The 27,707-nt window shown below is 45.7% G+C and overlaps 1 protein-coding gene across 21 annotated transcripts; it reads left to right on the top strand.

Moving 5' to 3' along the window:
- The first annotated feature begins 41 nt into the window (after positions 1-41).
- Positions 42-21,259, top strand: ZNF667 (zinc finger protein 667). Of its 21 annotated transcripts, none has more exons than XM_070063439.1 (6): positions 238-325; positions 1,652-1,711; positions 2,026-2,116; positions 3,546-3,672; positions 5,595-5,687; positions 18,110-21,259. In XM_070063439.1, exons 3-6 carry the CDS (start codon positions 2,057-2,059, stop codon positions 19,687-19,689), a joined length of 1,860 nt encoding a protein of 619 aa, XP_069919540.1. In that variant the 5' UTR covers positions 238-325; positions 1,652-1,711; positions 2,026-2,056; the 3' UTR covers positions 19,690-21,259. The 21 variants fall into 21 exon arrangements, with proteins under 21 accessions (XP_069919533.1, XP_051693127.2, XP_069919536.1 ...); XM_051837166.2 differs by having other exon boundaries at positions 264-325; positions 5,571-5,687; XM_070063429.1 differs by having other exon boundaries at positions 269-325; positions 1,652-1,800.
- The last annotated feature ends 6,448 nt before the right edge of the window (positions 21,260-27,707 follow it).

The raw sequence follows: 27,707 nt of genomic DNA, 5'->3' as shown, positions 1-27,707 counted from the left end.
ATGTAGTCCAGGAGCCGCAAAGGCTGCTGCGGCTTCTCATTCTATCAAGGCGCCGGCGACAGTCCTTACTCCCGGCCTGCAGGAACGCCCCTCCGCCCCTCTCCGGGGTCGCCTGGTCTCCGGACCCGACGGCTCACAGCCGGCGCGGCCCGCGGAACCTCACCGGCAGGTCAGAGCGCGGCGGCCCGTAGCCGCGCCTTACCCCGAAGGCTCCTGGGAGTCACAGGCTGAGTTCGTGGTGCGCATGCGCGGGCGTGCGGGTCCGCGTCGGCTCCAGGCAGGGCAGAGCCGTGGGGTCCGCAGCAAGGGCTGCTGGGGCTGTTGGGTGCGTGCGTACGAAGAGGGCCTGAGCGTGTGTCCTCGCGCCGCGGCAGGCTGTCACGCGTGAGGAGGGCGACGCCTCAGTCCCGGGGCCACTTCCGGGAGCGGCGAGGGCTGGCGCTGGCGCTCCGCGTGGGGCTTGTTTGGGGGCGGGGCCTCGCGCGTCCGGGACCGCCCTGGGGGCGGGGCCGTGCGTCCGCCTACGTGTTGCGCGTGGGAGGGGCGGGGCCGGCGCTTGGGGCTCGGGGGTCCCGGAAGGGAGTGCGCAGGCGCAAGGGGCGCCGCGCCGCGGGGCAGCTGCCGGGCTGGTTGCGTGGGTTTTCCCGGGCGCTCGGACTGCGAGGACGGAGGTGAGCGGCTGGCGCCGTGGTCCGGCGGCCGCCTGGGGTTTGCTTTTGCGCTGGGTTGTGCGAGTGCCCTGTGGGGCGCCTCTGCGTGCTGACGCGTTGTTCCCCGGGACCCCGCGCCGGTGTGGTGCGCTCCGGGCGTGAGGTGCGCTCCGGGCGTGAGGTGCGGGGCGCCGCGGAGTCGGCCTGTGTGTGTGCGTCACGGCGCGCCTGCGGGAGAAGGAAGGTGGGTGGGTGTGTGGTGAGTGAGGGAGAGGGGCTGGCGCGGCGTGGGTCAGCGCGCGGGGGTCCCCGTGCTCGCTGGCACTGCAGACCGGGTCCCCTGAGGAGAATTCCGAGCGGCCGCTCCGGGAAACGGAAACCGCCCGGTTGTTGGAGGCTTTCTTCCCGGGTGAAGGAGAAAAGCTCACCGCCTGGGGGTGGCGGGGGGCCGCGCTGGGATCCGGAGCCCGGCACGCAGTTAGCGAGCGCTGTGTCGGCGTGTAGCTGGTTCTCGCTGACCACCGACCAGGGCTCGTGGCTCAGCCCTCCTGCCGCAGCGCCAGCCCCCCGACCCCCAGATTTAAGCACAGCTGTCTAGTGGGCCTCCCTTCAGTGTTTGCTCCCGCCTTTCCTCCTCGCAACGCGCAGTTTATTTGCCGCATAGCCACCCCAAAGAGCTGTGTGGGAAGTTAAGTGGAATTGTGTCACTCCTCTGCTCAGCTCTCCCCCTCTTCTCCCCGCGATGTCTTGTCACGGTTGCTGTCAGATCCACACTGATCGCCACCCTCTTCCTGCCCTGGCCTCTCTCGCCCCCACCTCCTGGCTTGCTTCCACACCCAAACCTGCCCACGCCACAGGACCTGTGCACCTGCGGTGCCTCTGCCCAGATGCTCTTGCCCTCACCATCGTGGCTCACACTCCATTTGGACCTCAGCCCACTACTGCCGCCCTGCAGAGGCCTTCCCTGACTGACCTGCCACTCCGTCTCCCTTCCTTCATAGGGATAACTTCAGCTATGCCTGTACTCTGTATGGACTCGCTTCTCCCTGCTGACGTGTAAGGTGCTTGGATTTGACGTTTTCCAACTCTGGTCTCCCAGCACCTGGTTCCCAACAGACAATCAGTAAATAGTTGTCCGATGGATGGCCAGGTGTGCGCATTGCTCTTTTGTCTCCTGATCAGTAGCCTATTGTAATCTTAGGAACTCAGTATGTTGACTGTGCCCTTATCTGACCCCAGGAGAGCACAGGAAAGCGCCAGGTGTTCTGGCTTCTGTTTGTATGTATGCATGCACGCACATATGTGTCCAGCTGAGAGGTCTGGAGACTCTGGGACCACCCACAGGAGAGGACCTCATGATCTCTCTTGTCCCCAGCCCTGCCCTCCTGGACACTGCTCCTCTCCAAATGTGGACCTTCAAGGGGGAGGGAAGAATGCCTGTAGTACGAGGGAAATTGAAATCCAAGGTAAGTGGTGATTCCTCTTTCTTCAGGAGCATTTTATCTTACCCTGTAATATGTGGGGCATTTGCTGTCCAGTTTTGGAGACTTCCTGCCCATTGGGCGCCCACCAACCCCTGGTCCCTGGTTTTCTCCTGTCACCATAGAGGATGGGAGCTGAGAAGGGCCCAGCAGCCCAGGAAGCCACCAGCAGTCCTTTCTCTGTCCCCCCTCAGTGTGTGCATGACCACCTGCCTTTTTTTTTCATTTCCAGGAATCTGTCCAGGCTGGGATAAATGCTATTCCTGGAGGGCCAAGAGCCCCTGTGATTTCTGTGTGTGTGTGCGCGTAGCGGGGTACATGCCGAGATGGGACCTGCTGAGGCAGGGACATTCCATGTTTGCTCCATGCTTAATGCTGTCATGTCGCTTGCTGCTTCTTATGAACCCATATTTGCATGGAGCTCTGTCTAGCTAGCACTGCACAGTCCTTCTATTGAATGGAGCCAGGGCAGTGAGGGCAGGGTCAGTCTCCTGAGACCAGTGAGCCTCACCACTAGAGATGATCAAGTACTTTTCCAGAATAGGCGCCTTTAATTCAGTTTCCTGAAAGAAACACATTTGCCTTCCAAATTCTGTGCATTGGTTTCCTCTTGCTGCTATAACAAATTTACCATAATTTCTACAGCTCAGAACAGTATACATTTCTTGTGCAATTTCATGGGTCAGGGTACAGGCACCGTGGTTTAGTCAGGTCTCCAATGAAATCAGGGTGTCAACTGGCTGTGTTCTCACTTGGGGTCCTCTTCCATGCATGCTGGTTTTTGGCAGAATTCAGTTCTTCTCATGCTTTCCTTGTGATCCCTTTTTCCTGCCTTTAAACCAGCAACAATGAGTAGGCAAGCCAGCCAGGTCGAGTTCAGGGTAATGTGCCTAAGTTAGGATCAACTGGTTGGTAACTAATTACACTTGCTGAGACCCTTTTCTACCATGGTCACATGATCTTTAGAGAGTATGTGATTAGCAGCTTGAGTTGGGAACCAGATTGTCCGGGTTGAACCCCAGCTCACCAGTTGCTAGCTGTAAGGTCTTCAGTCAGTTGCCTCATCTCGCTGGGCTTCGGTTTGTCACCTGTATCATCACTCTGATTCTGTTGTTAGTGTTTCTTTGTTGGTTAGCATGAGCACTAAATGAGCCAGGACAGTTGGGTGCTTAGAAAAGTACAGTAACTTTGTAAATGCCCAATAGGTCCAAGTTGCTGTGCTTTTATGCAACATAATCTTTAATAACAGCTACACAAATCACATTGTATTGTACTTAACTTTATTTAATACACTTGCCCTTTTTGGTCTTCGAACCTCAAAAGATTCCATGTTTGAGATGAGTTCACTGTTTTTTTTCAGCTGTGTGAAAACACAAACTCATGGTAGGACTGGACATGTGACTTTACATTTCAGGCACCAGTGACATTTGGAGACTTGGCCATCTACTTCTCCCAGGAGGAATGGGAATGGCTGAGTCCCATTCAGAAGGATTTGTATGAAGAAGTCATGTTGGAGAACTACCAGAACCTGGTTTCCCTCGGTAAGGCTTTCCTGCCCCTTAATCTAGAACTAGCCTGTCCAGGGGTATGTCAGTCAGGTCTGGTCCAGCCTGGTATACAGAAGTTACTCCAGTTTGTGTGTTTTTAATAGTCCCATTGAGCTGTAAGTCACATACTGTACAATCCCCTTGTATGAAATATATACTTCACTGGTTTTTAGTATATTTGGAGTTGTGCATCCATCATTGCGGTCTTAGAAAATTTTCAGAGTGGATGTTTCTCCCTACAGTTAAGTTGCTTGCATCCTGTATCACAGTGCATGGATTCAGTTTTTTAGCTGTGGCTTCTGACTCCTACTTCCAGATAATATAGACCCTAGGAAGCAGCGATGATGGCTTAAGTAATTGGGTCCCTGCCATTATCTGGAATGTGTTCCTGGCTTCCATCTTTTCCCTGCCTAGCCCTGGCCATTTCAGGCATTTGAGTAGTAAAACAGTAGACCAGGGCACTCTCCCTCCCTGCCCCTCTCCTCCACTTCCCTCAGAAGACACTGATAACCCCTTAGCTGTTACTTTTCATTCCCTCATTCCCCCAAATTAGACAACCAGCAGTCTACTTTCTGTCGCTGTAGGGTTGCCTGTTCTAGATGTTTACAAATGGAATCATAAATATATGGCTTCTTTCACTTACCATAATGTTTTTGAGGTTACCCACATTGGAGTATGTACCTCATTCCTTTTCATTGATGAATAATATTACACTGTGTGGCTAGGTCACTTTTTTTTTTTTATCAGTTCATCTACTGATGGGCATTTGAGTGGTTTCCACTCTCTGGCTATTGTGAACACACTGCTGTGAATATTCAAGTACTAGTTTTTGTGTGTGTATTTGTTTTCATTTTTCTTGGGTAGATACCTAAGAGTGGAATTGTTAAGTCATATGAAAATTCTATGTGTAACTTTTTTTAAAAAAGATTTATTTATTTATTTGAAAGGCAACATTATGGGTGTGTGTCGGGGTGGGGGAGGTTAGATAGATAGATAAATAGATCTCATCCACTGGTTCACTCCCAGGTGGCTGCTGGAGCTAGGGATAGGCCAGGCCAAAGCCAAGATCCTGAAGCTCCATCCAGGTCTCCTTCAAGGATAGAAGGGGCCCAAGCATTTGGGCCATCTTCCACTGCTTTCCCGAGTGCATTAGCAGAGACAAGGATTGGAAGTGGAGCAACAGGGACTCAAACCAGTGCTCCTATGGAATACTGACGCAGGCAGCAGCTTAATCTACTGTGCCACAATGTTGGCTGTATGTGTAACTTTAGAAACATGAAGACATTGCTTGAAAGGTTTTTTTCTTTTCTTTTTTGTTTTTTAAGATTTTATTTATTTGAGAGGTAGAATTACAGAGAGAGAGAGAGGGAGAGACAGAGAGAAAGGTCTTCTATCCTCTGGTTCACTCCCCAAATGGCTGTAACAGCTGAAGCTGCACCAATTCAAAGCCAGGAGCCAGAAGGTTTGGAGAGCATTTTGGATTTGTGGAGGTTTCATTATGTTTGATTACAGCCATTGGCCCTTGGTGATCAGTTCAGTCTCTAGTCCCTCTCCCATCTTAGGAGGTCAGAGGGGGATAAAGCTTCCCACCCTTTAATCACAAGGTTGTTTCACAGACAACCAGCCCATGCTGAGGGTGCTCATGGGCCTTGACCACCAATTACTCATTAGCCTACAAAGATGCCCCTATCACTTTGAAGAGCCTAAGGAATTTGGGAGCTGTGTGCCATGAGGCAGGGATGAAAACCCAGTATATATTTCATGTTACACATCACAGCATAACACTCCCCATTCTCCACCTGCCCTTCCTGTCCTGTGTGCTTACGTTATGCTGATAAAACCCGTTGACACTGGGTTTGGCTCTAACTTCCGTGGTGCTCACATCTTGTCAGTCTCCATGTTTGTCCTGTTTGCAGGTCTTTCCTTTCGGAGACCAAATGTCATCACCTTATTAGAGAAAGGGAAGGCACCCTGGATGGTGGAGCTGTTGAGAAGACACCGTGGCCCTGGTGAGTGACAGAGAACCAAAGCTATGTCTTACTATAACAGAAAACCATACACCGCATGGTTTCTAAACAAGAGAAATTTGCCTCTCACAGTCATGGGCACTGGAAGTCCAAGATCCAGTTGTATATTAATTTAGTGTTTAGTGATTTCCAGGTTCATGTTTCCCACATGGTGAAAGAGGCCAAGGAGCTCTGTAGTGCCTCTTTTCAAGTTTATTTGTTTTCATTTGCTTGAAAGGCAGAGCAACAGAGAGAAAGGGAGAGACATCTTCCATCTGCTGGTTCACACCCCCAAATGGCCACAACAGCAAGGGCTGGCTCAGGCTGAAGCCAGGAGTCTAGTACTCTATCCAGGTTTCCCACATGGGTGGTAAGAACTCACCCACTTGTGTCGCTCCCCCTCTTCGTGGAGGAACGACACAGGACCCTGCGCTGTTCTTTCGTCTGCTCGGCCCTCCCCGGGTTTGCTGCTGGTTCTTCCCGGGTTGGCTACTATCCCCTCCACCTCCGTGGAAGGGCGGTTCCCCCTGGCCACATTCCCCACTTCCGCAGGGGAGCGGCACACCGCCGGCCGGCTCTCTTGGGGGCTGCACAGGTGTTCCCCTTAGATGTTCCCCTTAGATGTTCCTGGTGCATGCCGTCTCTCTCCTCCTTTATAGTCCTCTTCCACCAATCCCAACTCTGCTACCCACACGCCGAGTACGCTGCTCTCCTCCAATCAGGAGCAGGTCCCACAGTTTATTGGTTGAACTGGAGGCAGCTGTGTAGAAGCTGTTTCCCTTCTCAGCGCCATATTGTGGGAGAGCAGATGCATAGAATAAGTCTTAATTCCAGTAACTCAGTCCAGTCCGGGTTGCTCCCCACACACTTGAACCATCATCTGCCTCCCAGGATGCCTTGGCTGGAAGCTGAACCAGAAGCAGAGTAGCCAGGACTTGAACTGGCACTCCAATGTGGGATGCAGGTGTCCCAAGTGGCAATTGAACCCATAGTGGCGCATGTTCTCCCATGGGGCCTTTTCTGTAAGGGTGCTAATCCCATTCACGAGGGTGGAACCTCATGACTTCAATCACCTCCAAAGGCCCCCACGTCCTCATTCCATGGCCTTGGGAGTTAAGATTTCAACATACGGAGGCTGGCATTGTGGTATGGTGGGTTAAGCCACTGTCAGAGCACTGGTTCGAGTGCCAGCTGCTCTGCTTCCAATCTAGCTGCCTACTGATGCACTTGGGAAAGCAGTGGAAGGTGGCTCAAGTACTTGGATTCCTACTACTTATGTGAGAGACCTAGATGGAGTTCCTGCCTCCTGGCTTAGTCCTGGCCATTTGGGAAGTGAGCCAGCAGATGGAAAATCCCATCCTCTCCCATGATGACTGCCTTTTAAATAAATAAATATATCTTTTTAAAAATGTTTCAACATACGAATTTTGGGAGGGTATAACATTCATTCTGTTGCAGTGTGCAAATGGGAATTCTGTGTAAGAGGCAATGTGAGGGCAGCCTCTTGACATCGTATGAGAGCTCCCACACAGACTGCAGAACTCCAGGCCTGTGTAGAGTGTCTGTCTCTTCAGAATGAGTCCTTAAAGGGAGAATATCAACATTAGTCAGTCCTAACGAGGTGTTGGTCCATTTCTAAGCACAGGTTCCTTCCAGCAGCCTCGTGAGGTATGGACTGCTATTATGGTGTGTGGTGTGAGGAGCAAATTGATGCTCAGAGAGTTTCAGTGAGCTGGCTGAGGTCACCTTGTTAGGTAGTGGCACTGGAGTCAGGATTGAAGCCCAGCTGATGGTCTGATGGTCTCAGCTCTTCCTTTTTTTTTTTTTTTTTTTTTTTTTATTTGCCAGATAGAGTTAGAGAGAGAGAGAGAGAGAGAAAGGTCTTCCTTCCATTGGTTCGCTCCCCCAAATGGCTGCTACTGCTGGAGCTATGCCAATCCGGAGCCAGGAGCCAGGCGCTTCCTCCTGGTCTCCCATGTGGGTGCAGGGGCCCAAGCACTTGGACCATCCTCCGCTGCCCTCCCGGGCCACAGCAGAGAGCTGGCCTGGAAGAGGAGCAACTGGGACTAGAAATTGGCGCCCATATGGGATGCTGGCACTGCAGATGGAGGATTAACCTAGTGAGCCATGGCACTGGCCGGGTCTCAGCTCTTTTCACCCTCATCCTCATTACCACCTCACTGGGTGTCTGCTCTCATATTTCCCTTCAGAGAGGATATTGTTGACCTCTGATGATTATAGTAATTATGATAATGTTCAAATTTGCATTATTTTCTTAATTCTTTTAAAAAAATTTTCCATAATTTTTTTTCAGCTACTTTGCAAGGATATTTTCCCTTTACACATAAAATTCCTCTTTGGTTGGTGCTATGATTTGAATATTGAACTCAAGAGTTTAGTCCCCAAAGTCACGTGTTAATGGTGTTAAGAAAGTAGAAACTTTTTTCAATTAAAAGTAGCTACAAAGTGGGACTTTTGGAAAGTGGTTCTTGTTGGATTAGAACTTTAAAGTAGAGCCGCTGTGCTTGAATCTTGATAATGTTGTAAGAAGAAAAGACATAGACATACACACTCCCTGTCTCTTGCCATGTGGTACTCTGTACCACCTTGGGACTTTGCCAGTGAGACTGCCATCACTAGAGGCCAAACACAAGAGGCCTACCCATCTTGGACCACTGACCTCTGGAACCATGAGCCAAAATGTATCTCTTTTCTTTATAAAGTGGCCTGCTGTAGATATTTTGTTGTAGTCACAAAAAGCTAAATAATACAGATGGTCAATTTATGGATTCTTTTATGTGTTTGTTTAACATACTCTGGATGTGGGACTAGGCGATAGTATTTCTTTTTGGACGTGGGACATGCCGTGCTAGGAGACAGTGTCAACTACATGGTGTAAGCTGGGAGGAAAGGCCACCAACTCTGGCAGTTGACGTGTGACTTCAGGGTTCTAAGGGGTGTGTAATAGGAAGACTTCAGATGGCAGCATGGTGCAAACACAATGTCTTCATTGCGACAGGAGAGGAGAAGAGATAGCCTTTAGCAGAATATCTTAAGTTACAGAAGAAATGTAGCCACATTATGTAAAATTTAGAAAAAGACCAAAAGAGTGAACATAGTTATCACTGATAACTGGTTTATTTCATAAAACTGATTTGCACTGTTTTTTTTTTATCATAAAGTTCATATATTCATTTATTCACATTTTGTTTTAGTAGAAATATTCTTTCTTTTTTAGATTTATTTATTTATTTATTTATTTATTTGGAAGGCAGAGTTACAGAGAGGCAGAGGCAGAGAGAATGAGAGAGAAGTCTTCTGTCCACTAGTTCACTCCCCAAATGGCTGCAATGGCCAGAGCTGGGCTGATCACAGGAGCCAAGGGTTTCTTCTGGGTCTCCCACGTGGGTGCAGGGGTAATTGGGCCATCTTCTGTTGCTTTGCCAGGCCATAACAAGAGAGCTGGATCAGAAGAGGGGTGACTGGGACAGTAACTGGCACAATTATGGGGGTACCACATACAGAGGCTTAACCTACTATGCCACAGCACTGGCCCCAGTAAAAATACTCTATTAGTGATTTCTTGTATTTCATTTTTCATTTAGATTCTAATTTATTCTATTAAAATCAACATACTTATGTAAATTATTTTATCTTTTTTCTATACTATTGAGTCCCAGAAATGGGATTGCTGGACCAAAGGGTACAGCCACTTTTTAGACTACAGACACTGCTAAATTGCTTCTCAGAATTGTCAAATTGCCAGCTTCAGTACAAATTCTGCACACTGACTCTCCAATGAGCTTTACTAGTAGACAACATTTCACACATGTTGTCACAATTTATTTCTGGCTGAATGAAGCACAGACTGTGTAACTTCACGGGGACATGGTTCCTGGAAGCTTGTACCTGGTTTTCTCTGGAATTTGCCCATTAGCCTTTCCATGTACTGTCTTGCTTTCTGTCTTTCCACAATAATAAATTGTAGCTGTCACTCCCCCTCTTCGTGGAGGAACGACACAGGACCCTACGCTGTTCTTTTGTCTGCTCGGCCCTTCCTGGGTTTGCTGCTGGTCCTTCCCGGGTTGGCTGCCGATCCTTCTACCTCCATGGAAGAGCGGTGCCCCCTGCCACTTTCCCCACTTCTGCGGGGGAGCGGCATACCGCCGGCTGGCTCTCTCGGGGGCTGCTCAGATGTTATCCGGATGTTCCCCTTAGATGTTCCCGGTGCATGTTGTCTCTCTCCTCCTTTATAGTCCTCTTCCACCAATCCCAACTCTGCTACCCACACGCCGAGTACGCTGCTCTCCTGCAATCAGGAGCAGGATCAGCTCCTGCAGGTTATTGGTCGAACTGGAGGCTGTTTCCTCCTCTCCCAGCACCATATTGTGGGAGAGCAGATGCATAGAATAAGTCTTAATTCCAGTAACTTAGTCTAGTCCGAGCTGCTCCCCACAGTTCCCCCTTTCTTTTTATTTTTTGGCATTGATACGCGCCTGTCTTCGGTGCCCCGTGGCACACACTCTGCTCTGCTTGCTAGAGTTGCCCACAGGTGCTTACAAGCCCTACCAATCAGGCAAACTGAATCCGGGTCCTCTCTTCGCCATGTTGTGAGGTTTTTAGGCGCTGATGCGTGCCTGTGTTCGGTGCCCTGCAGCGCATGCTCTGCTCTGCTAGAACTGCCTGCAGGTGCTTACAAGCCCTACCAATCAGGCAAACTGAATCCGAGCCTTCTTATTGCTGTATTGTGGGGAGACTTATTGATGTTGATTCGTGCCTTTCTTCGGTGACCTGCGGCGCATACTGCCTGCAGGTGCTTATCGTCTTACTAACCAGGCAGACCGAATCCAAGCTCTCTCATTGCCGTGTTGTGGGGAGGCCTTATTTTTCTCTATTTCTCTATTTCCGGGCATTCCTATTTCTCCTATTTTACTTCTATCTGCCAGCATTCCTATTTCTCTCATTTTACTTCTATACTTCTGTTTCTCTTATCCCTGTGGCTTCCTGGCGCCCGCCCCGAGGCGGCTTCTCGGCGCCTTGCCCCGCGGCGGCTTCCCGGCTCTGCGCAGCTTCAGCCCGCGCTTCTCTCATCTGCGCGGCTTCCCGGCTTCGCGCGCGCTCCGTGGTCTCTGTGCCCTTCGCGCCCGCACCATGGCCTCCACGCCAGCCCCGCGTACCCTATCCACTCACGCCCCGTGCGCTCTCTCCGCTTGTGCCCCGCGCGCTCCCTCTGCACTCGGCGGCTTCCACGAATCACGGCCTAGGCTCACGTTTCCTCTTCTCGGTTGGTTTAGTTTTCAGTCTAAGTTCCCCGGGCTAACCTGACGAAATGCAACCTAGCTTACGTCTCCGCCTTTCGGTTTGGCTTCCCGTCTTTTGCTCCCCGGGCTAATCTGACGGATTCCAATCTGGCTTACCTCTCTGCCTCTGGTTTTAGTTTTTCGCCTTTTGTTCCCCGGGCTGACTTGATGAATCCCAACCTAGCTTACGTCTCCGCTTCGGCCTGCCCCCGCGGCTTCATCCTCCCTAACATATTTTTCTCTACCTGGTATGTTTCCTAACTTTTCTTCCAACAATATTCCCTTCTCATTTCTCCTGACTTCTCCCCACAGTCCGTATCCGAGTCTGTTTCTTCTAGCTTTCACTTTCACTTTCACCCTGCAGTCTGTATCCGAGTCTAAGTTTCTTCTTGCTTTCACTTTCACTTTCAATCCTAGCTTTCAATTCTAACTTCTTTCCCACAGTCCGTATCCGAGTCTATGCCTAGGCTTTCGATAGCTTCTTCTGGCACCTTTTCCGTCCGGCTTTCCCCTAGGCTCTCTCTAATCTCTCTCCAATATTTTCCCACTTTTTCCCGCTTCTTCCCTCCTAGGTTTCCTATCCGAGTCACAGCACCATTATGTCGCTCCCCCTCTTCGTGGAGGAACGACACAGGACCCTACGCTGTTCTTTTGTCTGCTCTGCCCTTCCCGGGTTTGCTGCTGGTCCTTCCCGGGTTGGCTGCCGATCCTTCCACCTCTGTGGAAGGGCGGTGCCCCCTGCCACTTTCCCCACTTCTGCGGGGGAGCGGCATACCGCCGGCTGGCTCTCTCGGGGGCTGCTCAGATGTTATCCGGATGTTCCCCTTAGATGTTCCCGGTGCATGTTGTCTCTCTCCTCCTTTATAGTCCTCTTCCACCAATCCCAACTCTGCTACCCACACGCCGAGTACGCTGCTCTCCTCCAATCAGGAGCAGGATCAGCTCCTGCAGGTTATTGGTCGAACTGGAGGCTGTTTCCTCCTCTCCCAGCACCATATTGTGGGAGAGCAGATGCATAGGATAAGTCTTAATTCCAGTAACTTAGTCTAGTCCGAGTTGCTCCCCACAGTAGCCATGAGTGTAACTGAAAAGGGGGAATTATCAAATAAGCACCATGAACAAGGGGGTATGGTATCACTTGGATTTTAATACTTAATAGTATTGGATGTTGTCATTAAAACGTTTTCTTGGGAGTGGATACTTGGCCTGTAGGTTTAGGTGCTGGTTAGGATGTCTGTCCCATATTGAAGTGTCTTGTTTTGATGCCTGCTCCAGCTCCTGATTCCAGCTTCCAGTGCCACAGCACCGGCCCTTATTATCTTTTGTGTATATTTACTGGCATTTGTTTGTTTTCCGGTTTTCTTCTTCTTCTTAAATTGCTTATCTTTCCCTGCCTATCTATTGGTGACTTCTTTTTTCTTCTTTTTTCTTCTCTTGAGCTTGACCTTTAACATTGAAAAGACTAACCATTCAATACCACATTTTACTTCTAAGTATTTTCCATCCTGTCCTGTTGTTTTTATTTTTATTTACCTCTTGCTTTTCTCTTTGGTTATATGAAAATTGTTTTCATTTGTGTGGTTGAAGGTGTTCACATTCACACTGTAATTTCTCATGCTGTTTTCATGAATAGAAATTATTCTGCCTTCTAGAATTTTGGATATATTCCATATTATTTTAGTTTGTTTCTAATGGTTTTATATTTTAATATTGAGCTAATTCACCCGGGGTTAATTTGTATTACATGGTTTAGAGAACTTTCAGATTGAAGACAGGGAGATAAGCTAAAGATATTTGTTAGATTTAACTCAGAATGAGTGAGATCCTGAATAGAAGAAGTTGCAAAGATGAAGAGAAGACAGGAATTTGAGGGTTGGAAAAACCAGCAGAGCTGATGTCACTTTTGAGATATGGAACAGCCAGGATTCTAGAATAAATCATAGATCTCTTGTTTGGGAGCTGCCATTAGTATCACTATGAAAACTTCAGTTATCTTTCTTCCTAAATTCTCCATTAGGCCACACTGTGGTATCTTTACTACTAAGAATTATGATTATAGCTACTACTAGATGTTAAGCTACTGCAGGTCCACAAACCTTCTGTAGAATCCTTGGAGCAAGATGTATTTCATAATTAATCTGTTTAGATTTTATGAAGGTAAAAATACTGAATATTGCATGATATACCCAGAGAGGCTGGATTAGCACTCCAAAATCAAACACTACTAATATTTCTACAAAAAAAGTATGTGTAGTCTTCATAATGAAGTACGATTAAATTAAGGCTGTGAATATCCTCATTGCATTCAGTGGGGGTTTCCCTTCGATTTACACACATCAACAAAATAAGAAAAAAGAAGGCATCAATTCTCAGAGTTTTGGATACTGGAAAGGCAGATAGGGAAATATAGTATGTACCACAGATTTTGTACTTACTATGTGTAATTCTCAAAAAAGAAAAAACCCTTTGAGGTAAATACTTTTATTCATTTTAAAAAGCATAAGAGTATAGTTAACAGTTTATCACTCTGATATAGTTAATGGTTAACACTTCAGTAGGTTCCAAGTCTACCTTTACAGCACAGTTGTGCAATAGAAATCAAATGTGAGCTACAGGGGTTGGTGTTGTGGCATAGGAGGTTAATTGTCCACCCATATGGCCACTGGCTTGAGACCCAGCTGCTCCACTTCTGATCCAGCTCCCTGCTAATGTGCCTGGGAAAGCAGTGAAAGCCCAAGTGCTTGGGCCCCTGCACCCATGTAAGAGACTTCAAAGAAGCTCCAGGCTGCTAGCTTTGGCTTGGCCCAGCTCCAGCCATTGGGGCCATCTGGGGAGTGAGCCAGCGGATAGAAGACACCTCCCTCTCTCCATCCCCCCCCCCCACTCTCCTCTCTCTCCTTTTTCTCTCACTCTCTTCCACTTCCTCCCCTGCCCCCTCCCTGCCCCCCTCCCTTCTCCTCCTTTCTCTCCTCCTCTCTTTGAAACTCTGCCTTTCAAATAAATAAAATCTTCTAAAAAATGTGAACTACATATATGATTGAAGCTTTTTAGTATCTACATAAAATAGCTTTTTTAAAAAATTTTAATAGTATTTTATTTAACCCAATATATCCAGAATACTATAATATTTAATCAAGATTTTTACAAAATATTTTACATCCTTTTCTTTAATACTAAGTCTTCACACTTGCATCTCAAACCAGAGCAGTTGGGGCTGGCATTGTAGTTCCGTGGGTTAAGCTGCTACTTGCGTTGACAGCATTCCATATCGTAGTAACAGTTCATATCCTGGCTGCTCCACTTCTGATTCAGCTTCCTGCTAATGTGCTTGGGAAGGCAGCAGTTTATGGCCCAACTGCCTAGGCCCCAGCCTCCCATATGAGAGACCAGGATAGGGTTCCTAACTCCTGGCTTTGCCCTGGCTCAGACCTGGCTGTGGTGGGCATTTGGAGAGTGAACCAGTGGATGGAAGATATCTCTAGATATCTACCCCCTGCCCCCCTTTCTTGTTGTTGCTCTGCATTTCAAATTAAATAAATAACTTAAAAAAAAAATCAGACCAGCTATATTCTAGTGATCAGTAGCTGCACAGGTCCCGTGGCTACTGGATTGAATGTCAGAGCTCTAAAGCCTGTTCTGTTTGTAGTGCCCCACACACTCAGGATGATAATCATTCTTCCATACCAGCAGGTATTTTAAATCATTTGGGCTTTTATGCTCTACACGTTTGTCTATTTTGTTAATTAATAGATTCATTCTTTTTGGCCTACTTTTTTTTTTTATCTTTTCTCTTTATGGTTTATTCTTCTTCTCTGAGTTTGATTTTTCCCCCTTTTTTGAAAAAAATTCTTTAATGATTTCTTTATTTGAAAGGAATAGTTACAGAGAAGGGAAGAGAGAGAGTAGAGAGGTCGTCCATCTGCTGGTTCATTTCCAAATGGCTGCAATGGTTAGGACTGGGCCAGGCCAAAGCCAGGAGCCAGGAGCTTCTTCCAGGTCTCCCATATCCCATATGGGTGGCAGAGTCCCCAGCAGTTGGGCCATCTTCCATTGCTTTTCCAGGCCATTAGCATGGATTTGGTTCAGAAGTGGAGCAACTGGGACTTGAACCAGTACCCATTGGGATACCACCACCGCAGACAGCAGCTTTACCTGCAATGCCACAATGCTGGCCCCTTTGAAATTTTTTTTTTTTTTTTTTTTTTTTTTTTTTTTTACAGAGTGGACAGACAGAGAGAGAGAGAGAGAGAGAAAGGTCTTCCTTTTGCCGTAGTTCACCCTCCAATGGCTGGCGCGGCTGGCGCGCTGTGGCCGGCGCACCGCGCCTATCTAAGGCAGGAGCCAGGAGCCAGGAGCTTCTCCTGGTCTCCCATGGGGTGCAGGGCCCAAGCACTTGGGCCATCCTCCACTGCACTCCCGGGCCACAGCAGAGAGCTGGCCTGGAAGAGGGGCAACCGGGACAGAATCTGGTGCCCCGACCAGGACTAGAACCAGGTGTGCTGGCACTGCTAGGCAGAGGATTAGCCTATTGAGCCGTGGCACTGGCCAGGTCTTCCTTTTGCCGTTGGTTCACCCTCTAATGGCTGCTGCGGCCGGTGTGCTGTGGCCGGCGCACCGCACTGATCTGAAGGCAGGAGCCAGGTACTTCTCCTGGTCTCCCATGGGGTGCAGGGCCCAAGGACTTGGGCCATCCTCCACTGCACTCCCGGGCCACAGCAGAGAGCTGGCCTGGAAGAGGGCGACCGGGACTAGAACCTGGTGTGCTGGCGCCGCAAGGCGGAGGATTAGCCTAGTGAGCTGCGGCGCTGGCGAAAAAATTTTTTAAGATGTATTTGTTTATTTGACTGACAGAGAGATGGAAAGATAGAGATCTTCCACTCACTGGTTTACTCCCTAAGTGGCCGCAACACCTGAGACTGGGCCAGGCTGAAGCCAGGAGTCTGGAACTCCAATTGGGTGTTTCTCTCCTCCTCTCCCCTCTCCCCTCTCCCCTCTTCTCCTCTCCCCTCTCCCCTCTCCCCTCTCCCCCCTCTCTCTCTTGCTGTATATATTATGTCTTATGCTTTCCTAGGCTAATTAACAGGAAGGTGGATTGCAAGTGGAGCAGCTGGGACTTGAACCAGTGCCTATATGGGATGTTAGTGTTGCGGGTGTTGTTTAACCTGCTGTACTACAATGCTGGCCACAAAAGTTTACCCCTCTAAATATTTAAATACTCTATATTGGGGTGGATATTTGGCCAGTTGATTAATCTATTGGTTAGTGCACCTGCATCATTTAATTGGAGTAGGTGGGTTGCATACCTGACTCTAGCTTCTGATTCCAGCTTCCTGCTAATGTGGACAGAGGAGAGGTAGAGGGGTTGGCTGAAGTGACTAGATTCCTCCCACTAATGTGAGAGACCTGGATTATGTTCCTGTCTCATGGCTTTTTGTCAACTCAGTCCTGGCCATTGCAAGTATTTGGGGAGTGAACCAGCAGATGGAAGATTTCTCTCTGTCTCTCCCTCTCTTCCTCCCTCTCTCAGTCTCTCTCTGTCACAGTACTCCTGTTTTCAGTGTGAATAGATTTTTTTAATTTTTAAATTTTATATAAAAATAGAGGTACAAATAAATTTTATTTATTTGAAAGTCAGAGAGAGGGATTCACTGGTTCACTCCACAAGTGGCTGCAACAGGCAGGGCTGAGTCAGTTCAAAGCCAGGAGCCAGGAACTTCATCTGGATCTCCCATTTGAGTGGCAGGGGCCCAAGTACTTGTGCTGTATTCTTCTTTTCCCAGGCCATTAGCAGGGAGCTGGATCAGAAGTGGAGTAGCCAGGACTTGAACCAGCATTCCAATATGGGATGTGGGCATCCCAAGCAGCAGCCTAACCTGTTCTATCACATTGCCTGCCCCTTGAGATTTGATTTTAAGAGTACATTTCTTTTTTTTTTTTTTAAATACTGAATTTTTCTCTGATTTTTTTAAAAGATTTATTTATTTGAAAAGCAGAGTTACGGGGGGGGGGGGGGGCTCTTCCATCCGCTGGTTCACTCCCAAGATGGCTGCAGTGGCTGGAGCTGTGCCAATCTGAAGCCAGGAGCCAGGAGCTTTTTCCAGGTCTCCCACATGGGTCCAGGGCCCAAGAACTTGGGCCATCTTCTACTACTTTCCCAGGCCATAGCAGAGAGCTGGATTGGAAATCGAGCAGCAGGGTCTTAAACCACATATGGGATGCTGGCCCTTCAGGTGGTAGTTTTACTCACTGTGCCACAGCACTGTCCCCAAGAGTACATTTCTAAAAGCTCACGAGTTTATTGAGCCATAATTTATGTATCATAAAATTTCACCCATTTTAAGGGTATAATCTAGTGTTTTTTTGTTTGTTTGTTGTAGTATTTTTTGGTTTATTTGAAAGGTGGGAGATACACACACACACAGAGGGGAGAGAGAGAGAGAGAGAGAGAGAGAGAGAGAGAGAGAGAGAAATAGTCCATCTACTGGTTCACTACCCAGATGGCCACAATAGCCAGGTATGGGCCAGGCAGAAGCTAGGAGCTAGGAGTGTGGAACTCCATCTGGGTCTTGCACATGTGTGGCAGGGCCCAGGTATTTGGGCCATCTTCTGCTACCTTCTCAGGAGCATTGGCAGGAAGCTTGATCCAAAACAGTGCAGCTGAGACTCAGAGTGGCACTCCAGAATGGGATGCTGGCACCACACCACAGCACTGGCCCCTTGTACTTTTTATTTTTTAAAGATAGATTTATTTATTTATTTATTTATTTTTGAAAGCAGAGTAACAGAGAGGGAGAAGGAGGGAGAGAGTGAGAGTTTTAGGGAAATTTTATATAATAAAATAATAATAAATATAATAAATGCAAAAAAACATTTAATGAACAACCCATGAAATTGAATATGGTAGATGGTATAAAATTTATTCTATAACTAAAACCTTTATTAATTTTCAAATTGCAGATTCTACTGTTTTAGTTGTTAAATATTTCTGTAAAACCCATAATATGACAAAAAACTATGCAGAAACATTAAAATTATTATGATTGATGATGATGATAACTGCATTTATGTTATACAAACTTCATTTTTCCAGCACAGAAAAATATTTAGTTTCTTGTTGTCTTTTAGATAAAGGGTCTAAGTGTGAGACCAAGAAGTTTCCTTCAAATCAATGCAACAAATCTGGGCAAAGCATCTATCAGAAACCAGTTTCTCCACAACAAAAAGTTCCTACAGGAAAGAGGAACTGCAACAAAAATTTAATTTTAATGAAGCCCAAGAAAGAGCATACGGTGAAGAGATCCTTAAAATGTAATGAATGTGGGGAAACCTTTAGTCGAAGCTTGTCTCTTAAACTTCATCAGAACTTGCATACTGGAGAGAGGCCTTATGAGTGCAATACGTGTAGAAAAGCTTTCAGACGGATCTCCTCCCTCATTCTTCATCAGAGAATTCATAATACAAAGAAGAGCTATGAATGTGGTGAATGTGGGGAAAGCTTCAATCAGAAAGCAACCCTTAGTGTGCATCAGAGAATTCATGGTGGAGGGGAGATCATTGACTGTGGGAAGACCTTGAGCCTGTGTCCGTCTCTAAGTATGTATCACAAATTTCACATTGTTGAGAATGCCCACCAGTGCCAAACATGTGGCAGAGTTTTCAGTTGTGTGTCATCCTTTTTAGGTCATAAGCAAATGCACAATAGAAGAAAAATAGATAAATGCAATAAATGTAGGAGAGGCTTCAAGAAGAAATCAGTCCTTGTCAGGCATAAAGTAATTCATACTGAAGAGAAAACCAATGGAAATAAAGAGGCCTTAAGTCAGAGTCTGCAGCACAGAACTCACCATTTAAAGAATCCTTATAAATGCAGAAAATGTGAAAAATCCTTTAATAGGATTTTACCGCTTATGCTTCATCAAAGACTTCACACTGCAAAGATTCTCTACTCATGTGATAAATGTGAGAAGGTCTTCAGGCAGCTTTCAACCCTTATTCTGCATCTAAAAATTCATAATGGGGTGAAGCTATACAGGTGCAACGAATGTGAGAGGGTCTGCAATAGGCATTCCTCCCTTATTCAACATCAGAAAGTTCATACAAAGAAAAAGAAGCTCTTTGAATGTAAGGAATGTGGGAAGATGTTTTCTGGAACTGCAAACCTTAAAATACATCAGAATATTCATTCTGAAGAAAAACCGTTCAAATGCAATAAATGTAATAAAGTTTTTGGCCGCCAGTCATTTCTTACAGAACATCAGAGAATTCATACTGGAGAAAAACCCTATCAGTGTGAGGAATGTGGGAAAGCCTTCAGTCATCGAATATCTCTTACCCGACATAAGAGAATTCATACTGAAGATAGACCGTACGAATGTGATCAGTGTGGGAAGACCTTTAGCCAGAGTGCACACCTTGCCCAGCATGAAAGAATTCACACTGGAGAGAAGCCATACACATGCAAGATATGTGGGAAGGCCTTCAGTCAGCGCATATCCCTTATTCTACACGAAAGAAGTCACACTGGAGAGAAACCCTATGAATGTAGTGAGTGTGGGAAGGCCTTCAGCAGTGGCTCAGACCTTATTCGACATCAGAGAAGTCACTCTTCAGAGAAACCCTATGAGTGTAGTAAATGTGGAAAGGCATATAGTCGGAGCTCATCTTTGATTCGACATCAGAATACACATTGTGAAGGAAAAACCTAAGGCTTTTTTATTTTTAAATCTGTAAAGCCAAAAGTAGAAACAAATGTGAAAATAGGTACAGATGGTCTTTGAATTATGTCCCAGTAAATTCATTGTGAGGTGATTATACTTATGTTGCAAATGTGCATCTCCTAACCTGCTGCACATCAGCTTAGCAGCATGGAACACTGAATATCATGTTTACCCCCATGATCACCTGGGTGACAGAGACCTGCAGCTTGTCACTACAGCCCAGCATCGGGAGAGAACATTGTACCGCATGTTGCTAGCCCAGGAAGAGATTAAATTGGAAGAATAATTTCTACTGAAAACTATCACTTTTCTACTGTTGTAAATTTAAACAATCACCAGTTGAAACATCCGAAGTCAAGGACTGTCTGTACTTGTCCATAATATAAATTTTATATATATAGGACTAATTGATGTTGTATCCCACTTTGATAGCCAAAGAACAAAAATCATTGGTTGCTTTGACCTGAGGATTTAAAATCAAATGAGGCAAGCTTAGAAGATTAGATCAGTCTTTGTGAATGAAAACAACTCATTTGATAAGAATTACTGATATTTTATTTTCAATGTAGTTTTAAAGATATTTCATTAGCCAGAGCCAACAAAGTGGAATTGTGAAGTCCCTTTTTCGTCAGTGGGGCTTTGAGCCTCATGTAGGGTCACAGGGAAGAGTTTGTCTATTCCTCAGGACTAGAACTATCAAATTTATGGAGCTTCTTGGGAAAACAAGTGCCCCTTTCACTTGACAGAAATTTGTGGGTGAGGATAAAGAGTGATTCTTTAGATGGGTAAATATAGCTCTCACAGTGGTGTGGAGCAATGGAGACATCACTGTACTGTCTCCTTGGACATGAGGACATATGCTATTCATGGTGTGAACACCTAACAAGGCCAACATAGGTTAACAGGAAAATAACCAGGATGTACTGAAGAATGACAAAGATTAGAGCAGGGAGAAATTATTTATTTTGCATTTGAAAATAAATTGTCTATATTTATATGAATACACCTTGATATTTTCGTGTAATAATGATGTTGTGCAATAAGTAATTGGTGGAATATGTGGCATTATGGACTCCATGTTTGTTCCACTCCACAGTTTATACGCGCAAGGCCTCCCCTGCAATGTGACAACGGTATTTGGATATAGGGCTTTTGGGAGACAGGGTTAGATGAGGTCATGGGCATGGGATCTTCATTATGGAAGAAGTGCCTTTTTAAGGAGAGACACCAAGATGCCTGCTGTCTTTCTGCACTATGTGAGAACACAATGAGAAGGCAGCCATCTTCGTACCAGAAAGAGGGCTCTCAAAAGGATCTGCCCAGGTTGACGCCCTGATTTTGGACTTCTAGCTTCCAGTAAGAAGTGAAATTGTCTTGTGTAAGCCACCCAGTCTATAGTATTTTGTTGTGGTTGCTTGAGCTACCTATTGAGAAAACTCTAGATTTATATACTGGGCATTTTCCTAATCAGCTGTTCACTCTATATAGTAGCTTTCAGTCCCTCTTTGCGGCTTGTGTACAATATGTGAGAAATAAAAATCAGAGTTCTTTTTAAAACAGAGTATACACAGTTGAGCTCTTCTATGTAAGTTCACTTGCAGAAGCTGAATTTGAGAACACGTATGTTGCCAATTTTGTTCAATGTATGATCGTGTGGGTTAGATCATTCTAATTTTGATGAAAACAGAGAATCTAATTGACAAGAAAAATGCTTTATTTGAAGTCACTAGATTGATGTAGATGTCTATTATGACAATATTTTGCTTTTTAAGAGATGCTAATGGATTTCCACTTCTCCTTTAGCAAACATCTCTCCTGCATATTTGTTGTATATGTAACTACCTTGGACCAATCAGTAATAAACCTTGAGGACATACAAACTAATAAGACACAGTTCATAATCCCAGCCACCTACAGTTACCAGGTAAACAGCTATGTCTAAGATGCACAGGTAGAACTGAGGAGGATGAACTCCATGATGATGGAGAGTTTAGGGGCAGGGATTGTTTGCTTTAGAGATGGTGATAGCATTACAAGAAGAATAGGAATTTACAAGGCACACACAAGTTGGAAGGCTATTCAAGGCAGGGAGAAAAGTACAGCTGCATATAATAATGACAGAGGGTAGTGGAGGATTTGCAGAGTTAAAAGTACCAACATTTGGTACAGCAACTGGTACAGTGTTAAGTGGTAAATATGCAAATATCTGAATGAATGAAAATAGTATCTGAAGCATAATCCATAGGAACATTAAACCTGAAAAAGACCCAGACATTGACATAAACTCTGGGAAAACTAGCTTTTCTCCTAAAAATAATCACTAGTGGATTTTGAAGCCTGTGGGTTAACCGTGGCAACAAAAAACCTTAATTCTATATTAAAACACACACACAAACACTATAGGTTTAATAGAAGGAAAGACATATCCTCTCAGGACCTACTTTTTCTGTTTCTCATAAGATACCTGGCTTCCCGAGGAGACAAAAGTAAAATGGCACACAGAAATGCACATAAAAATGTAAGTGGCTTAACTGTTAAGATGCTGGTTAAGACACCTGTGTCCTATATCAGAGTACCTGGGTTTGATACCTGGTTCTGGCTCTTGACTTCAGCTAGGTTAATGCTAACACTGGCAGGTAGCAGTAATGGCCCAGTAAATTGAGTTCCTGCCACCCAGATGGGAGACCTGGCTTTTGCCTGACCCAACCCCAGCCATTATAGACATTTGGGGAGTGAACTGTCTTGGTCCTTCAAGTAAATTTTTTTTTTTTTTTTTTTTTTTTTTTTTACAGGCAGAGTGGACAGAGAGAGAGAGACAGAGAGAAGGGTCTTCCTTTTGCCATTGGTTCACCCTCCAATGGCCGCTGCGGCTGGCGCACCACACTGATCCGAAGCCAGGATCTAGGTGCTTATCCTGGTCTCCCATGGGGTGTAGGGCCCAAGCACTTGGGCCATCCTCCACTGCACTCCCAGGCCACAGCAGAGAGCTGGCCTGGAAGAGGGGCAACCAGGACAGAATCTGGTGCCCCGACCAGGACTAGAACCCGATGTCCCAGTGCCGGAGGCAGAGGATTAGCCTATTGAGCCGTGGCGCTGGCCTCAGGTAAATTTTTTAAAATTTATTTTCAAAATCCAAGAAAACACCTCCCGAGAAACAAGGCATTCCTCAGAACTAAATTCAGAAGTGACTTAACTCTTGTGGACTATATGACACGGAATTTTAAATCCCTTTAATGATAAGTTACCAGTTGGATAAAAGTACAAAATAGGCAACATTTGGGCAGAGATACGGAAACTAAGAGGAAGACTGAGGGAAGAGGAAGGGAGGGAAGTACAGTTATCTTCTTTGAATTGTACCTGTGAAATATATTAAATCTGTCCTCTGTATATTAATAAAAACTAAAAACATTAAAATTTTAAAAACTAGAAAAATGTAACCAAATGGAAATATTAAGAAATGAAAAACAGTAATAGAAGCATGGTGTCTCCAACACATTCATCAGTATGTTTGGCACACCCAAGAAATAAGTAAGCTTGGCCGGCGCCGCGGCTCACTAGGCTAATCCTCCGCCTAGCGGCGCCGGCACACCGGGTTCTAGTCCCGGTCGGGGCGCTGGATTCTGTCCCGGTTGCCCCTCTTCCAGGCCAGCTCTCTGCTGTGGCCAGGGAGTGCAGTGGAGGATGGCCCAGGTGCTTGGGCCCTGCACCCCATGGGAGACCAGGAAAAGCACCTGGCTCCTGGCTCCTGCCATCGGATCAGCGCGGTGCACCGGCCGCAGCGCGGCGGCCGCGGCGGCCATTGGAGGGTGAACCAACGGCAAAGGAAGACCTTTCTCTCTGTCTCTCTCTCACTGTCCACTCTGCCTGTCCAAAAAAAAAAAAAAAAAAAAAAAAAAAAAAAAAAAAAAAAAAAGTAAGCTTGATGCTAGACTAATACAAAATATCCAAACTGAAACACCAGGGGAGGGGGAAATAGAGAAACAGTATCCAAGAGCTGTGGGAGAATACTCACTGCTAGAACACACACATAATTGGAATCTCATTAGGCATAAAGAAAACAAGGCAGAAGAAATAGCTGAAGAAGAAACTTCTTTGGCCAAGAAAGTTCCAAAATTAGTGACCCCCAGAACATAAATCTATGAAACTCAGAAACATCAAGAATGATACATACTGGGGCTGGTGCTGGGGCACACAAGGTTAATCCTCCACCTGCGGTGCCGGCATCCCATTTTGGGTGCTGGTTCTAGTCCCGGTTGCTCCTCTTCCAGTCCAGCTCTCTGCGGTGGCTTGGGATAGCAGTGGAGAATGGCCTAAGTGCTTGGGCCACTGCACCTGCATGGGAGACCAGGAGAAAGCACCTGGCTCCTGGTTTTGGATTGGCGCAGCTCCAGCTGATGCGGCCATTTGGAGAGTGAACCAACGGAAGACCTTTCTCTCTGTCTCTCACTGTAACTCTACCTGTCAAATAAAATCTTTTTTTAAAAAATAGAATGATACATATCAAAAACACAGTTGTACACTGTCTACACCTAGGCATAGCATTGTCAAACTGCTGAAAACAAAATACTGAAAGAAGTCAGAGAGGGAGAAAAAGACATATACAGAGGAACAAAGATAAAAGGACGGTGTAGTGGCATCTTTAAAGTGCTGAAAGAGGTAATAATCTATTTTTCATAGAAATATATTGCAAATTAACAGAGAAATAAAGACCTTTTCAGAGAAAGGTGAGAGAACACAGTACAAGAAGAATCACTTTATGGGAAATAGTAAATGGAGTTTCTCAAGCAAAAGGAATATGAAACAATAGGTACTTGGATATACTTGTACACAATGAAATGGAGAGACCTAGAAATGGAAAAAGTGAATGCAAAATAATTTTTCTTTAGGTAAAAGACAACTGGCTATCCAAAGAATACATCATAGGAGCTGGCGCTGTGGCACAGTGGGTTAAAACCCTGGCCTGAAGCACTGCCATCCCATATGGGTGCTGGTTTGTGAGCTGGCAGCTCCACTTCCCATCCAGCTCTCTGCTATGGCCTGGGAAAGCAGTAGAGGATGGCCCAAGTTCTTGGGTCCTTGCACCCACTTGGGAGACCCGGAGGAAGCTCCTGGCTCCTGGCTCTGGATCAGTGCAGCTCTGGCCATTGCGGCCATCTGGGGAGTAAACCAGTGGATGGAAGACCTCTCTGTCTCTACCTCTCTCTGTAACTTTCTCAAATAAAAATAAACCTTAAATACATTGTACACATTGAATACATTGTATGTTTATAGCATATATGAAAGTAAAAGATTTGAAAAGCACAAAGGATGGAAGAAAGAAAACAGGAATATATCATGTAAGATTTGTATGTGTTAACTAGTATATTGTTTGAACAAATATTCATGGGGTAGGCGTTTAGCCTAATGGTTACGATGATGTACATCCCACATCAGAGGGTCTGGGTTTGATTTCTGGTTGTAGGTTGTAACACCGGGATGCAGCAGTGATGGCTCTAGTACTTGGGTTTCTCCCTCCCTTGTGGGAGAATGGCAGTACATTCCCAGCTCCTGGCAGGATTCCCTGTCTAGTCCCTGCAGGCATTTGAGGAAGGCATCAGCAGGCGGGAGCTCCCTCTGTCTGCCTCCAAAATAATCTGAAATGAGAATGGAAAGGAGAAGAATGCAAGTCCTCGACTGTCACATTTAATATTAGGACCATGATAACTGCTATGGTTTTTTTCCCCCATTTTTCTCAGTAATTGTCTGTCTTTGCTTTTTTTTTTTCTTTTGTTGTTGTTGTTGTTTTGGACAGGCAGAGTGGACAGTGAGAGAGAGAGACAGAGAGAAAGGTCTTCCTTTTGCCGTTGGTTCACCCTCCAATGGCCGTCACGGCCGGTGCACTGCGCTGATCCGAAGCCAGGAGCCAGGTGCTTCTCCTGGTCTCCCATGGGGTGCAGGGCCCAAGCACTTGGGCCATCCTCCACTGCACTCCCGGGCCACAGCAGAGAGCTGGCCTGGAAGAGGGGCAACTGGGACAGAATCCGCCGGCGCCGCTAGGCGGAGGATTAGCCTTTTGAGCCGCAGCGCCAGCCTGTCTTCGCTTCTTTTTAAGAATAAAATTGTCTCCATCATACTGCTAAGATACTCCAACATCATATGAATTCTATTTAATGGAATGCATTCCATTCTTCATGAAATTCTCTTCATTGACTCCTAAATTCTTAGCAATAATTTGGTCTGGTTGCTCTCTCTGCTTGTTGCAGAGTGGTCATCCTAGTAATCCTCAACATCGCTTTTGTATGTTAGATCCACTATTTATTGAAGCCTGTTCTATTTTCTTCCTTTCTAATCCACATTATGCTAGAGCCTACATTTAATATCCCCAAAAAGGATATATGGAAGTAAACTGCATATTCAAAGATATCAATATGGTCTTTAATAATTATTGGCTGGGTATAGACTTCAAGGTTCAAGGTAATTTTACATCATAACTTGGAAGATACTATTTTGTATTCTCTCCTCTCCTACGACTTAAGAAAAACCAAAGCTATCTTAATTCTTAATTCTTGCTCTTTTATTTTTTTATGTGACCTAGACACTATTTGAAAGCTTTTAGAATGTTGTTCTTGTGTTAAATCTGAGATTTCACAAGCATATTTGTTTTTTTTTTTTTATATATATATACCTGTTGTGGTTTTCCCAATCCATCCTGTCCAAACATTGAGTTATATTCCAAGCTGACCGTTCATACATTCTTCAGTTTAGAAAGGGTCTTAATCATTTATTTGATACACCCTTGCATTTTCTATTTCCAGAAAATAGATGTTGGACCTTATTAATTCTCCTGTCCCTTTTTGTCTGTCATTTTCTTTTGTTCTTATATACTTTCTTTGGATACTCTCACTGTAGGTGTTTCTCAGAGTGGGAAAATTCACCAGTATCTAGGATTTGCAAATCCCTGAGAGGGTCCTCCAAATTCCAAAAAGAAGGCTTTAATTTAGGCAGTCAGGTCTTCACTTTAGCTGACCTAGTTCTCCACAAGTTCAATTTGTTTTCATATCTTAAACAATTTTAACTTACATTATCATTTTCTTGGTTTAGACTTTAGACAGTATAGATAGATTAGGTCTCCCTTTGACTTAGCAGCCAATCCCAGTTCCCTCTCCAGAAGAAACATTTAACATGATAAAAAATCTGAGCATTTGCATAAATGCTATATGGGCATATGGTTGTAGTCCCTGCTGCTCCTCTTCTGAGCCAGCTAGTCCCGGTTGGGGCGCCGGATTCTGTCCCAGTTGCTCCTCTTCCAGTCCAGCTCTCTGCTGTGGCCCAGGAAGGCAGTGGAGGATGGCCCAAGTGCTTGGGCCCTGCACCTGCATGGGAGACCAGGAGAAGCACCTGGCTCCTGGCTTCTGATCAGTGCGATGCGCCGGCTGCAGTGCGCCAGCCACAGCGGCCATTGTGGGGTGAACCAACGGAAAAGGAAGACCTTTCTCCCTATGTCTCTCAGTCTCTCACCCACTCTGTCTCTAAAACAAAACAAAACAAAGCAAAAACAAAACAAAACAAAACAAAACAAAAAACCTCTCTGCCTCATCAGTAGCTGCCATGTTAGTAATCATTTCCCTGCATCACTGCCAATATTTGACATTACACTGTTTAACTTTGTTTCTCTAAATACTGTTAAGCTTCCCTTGATACTAAGGTTAACCTTTTAAACACTGAAGTTGAGGGGAGGTTAATCAGGTGTTTGTTTTTAGCCATTTGTACTTTGTGAATGAACTCTAGTTTCCTTTTGTCTTTTACAACATTTAACTCTCTCATCAACTGATGACCCCTTACCCTTCTGTCCTTTTGTTTGGTACCTTTCACATGCCTATGAATGGGATCTGGGGAGAAGTTGTGTGCCTAGTTTTCCCAATGAAAATTTTGTCAGATTGCCAACCAGAAAATTTACACAAACTCATACTTTCCCACATCTATGCTTTCACAATGAAAATGTAGCAGTATACTGGAAAATGGCTATC

The sequence above is a fragment of the Oryctolagus cuniculus genome, chromosome 18 (assembly GCF_964237555.1).
Source record: "Oryctolagus cuniculus chromosome 18, mOryCun1.1, whole genome shotgun sequence".
NCBI classification, from domain to species: domain Eukaryota; kingdom Metazoa; phylum Chordata; class Mammalia; order Lagomorpha; family Leporidae; genus Oryctolagus; species Oryctolagus cuniculus.
Note: the sequence above shows the minus strand (reverse complement) of the source record. Positions and strands in the feature narration are given on the sequence as shown.

Bases quoted from the DNA above. Each gene is read 5' to 3' on its own strand.
- ZNF667 (XM_070063427.1), top strand. The intron at 3,673-5,570 runs GTAAGGCTTTCC...ACATCTTGTCAG, and splicing joins CCAGAACCTGGTTTCCCTCG to TCTCCATGTTTGTCCTGTTT. The intron at 5,688-18,109 runs GTGAGTGACAGA...GTTGTCTTTTAG, and splicing joins GAGAAGACACCGTGGCCCTG to ATAAAGGGTCTAAGTGTGAG.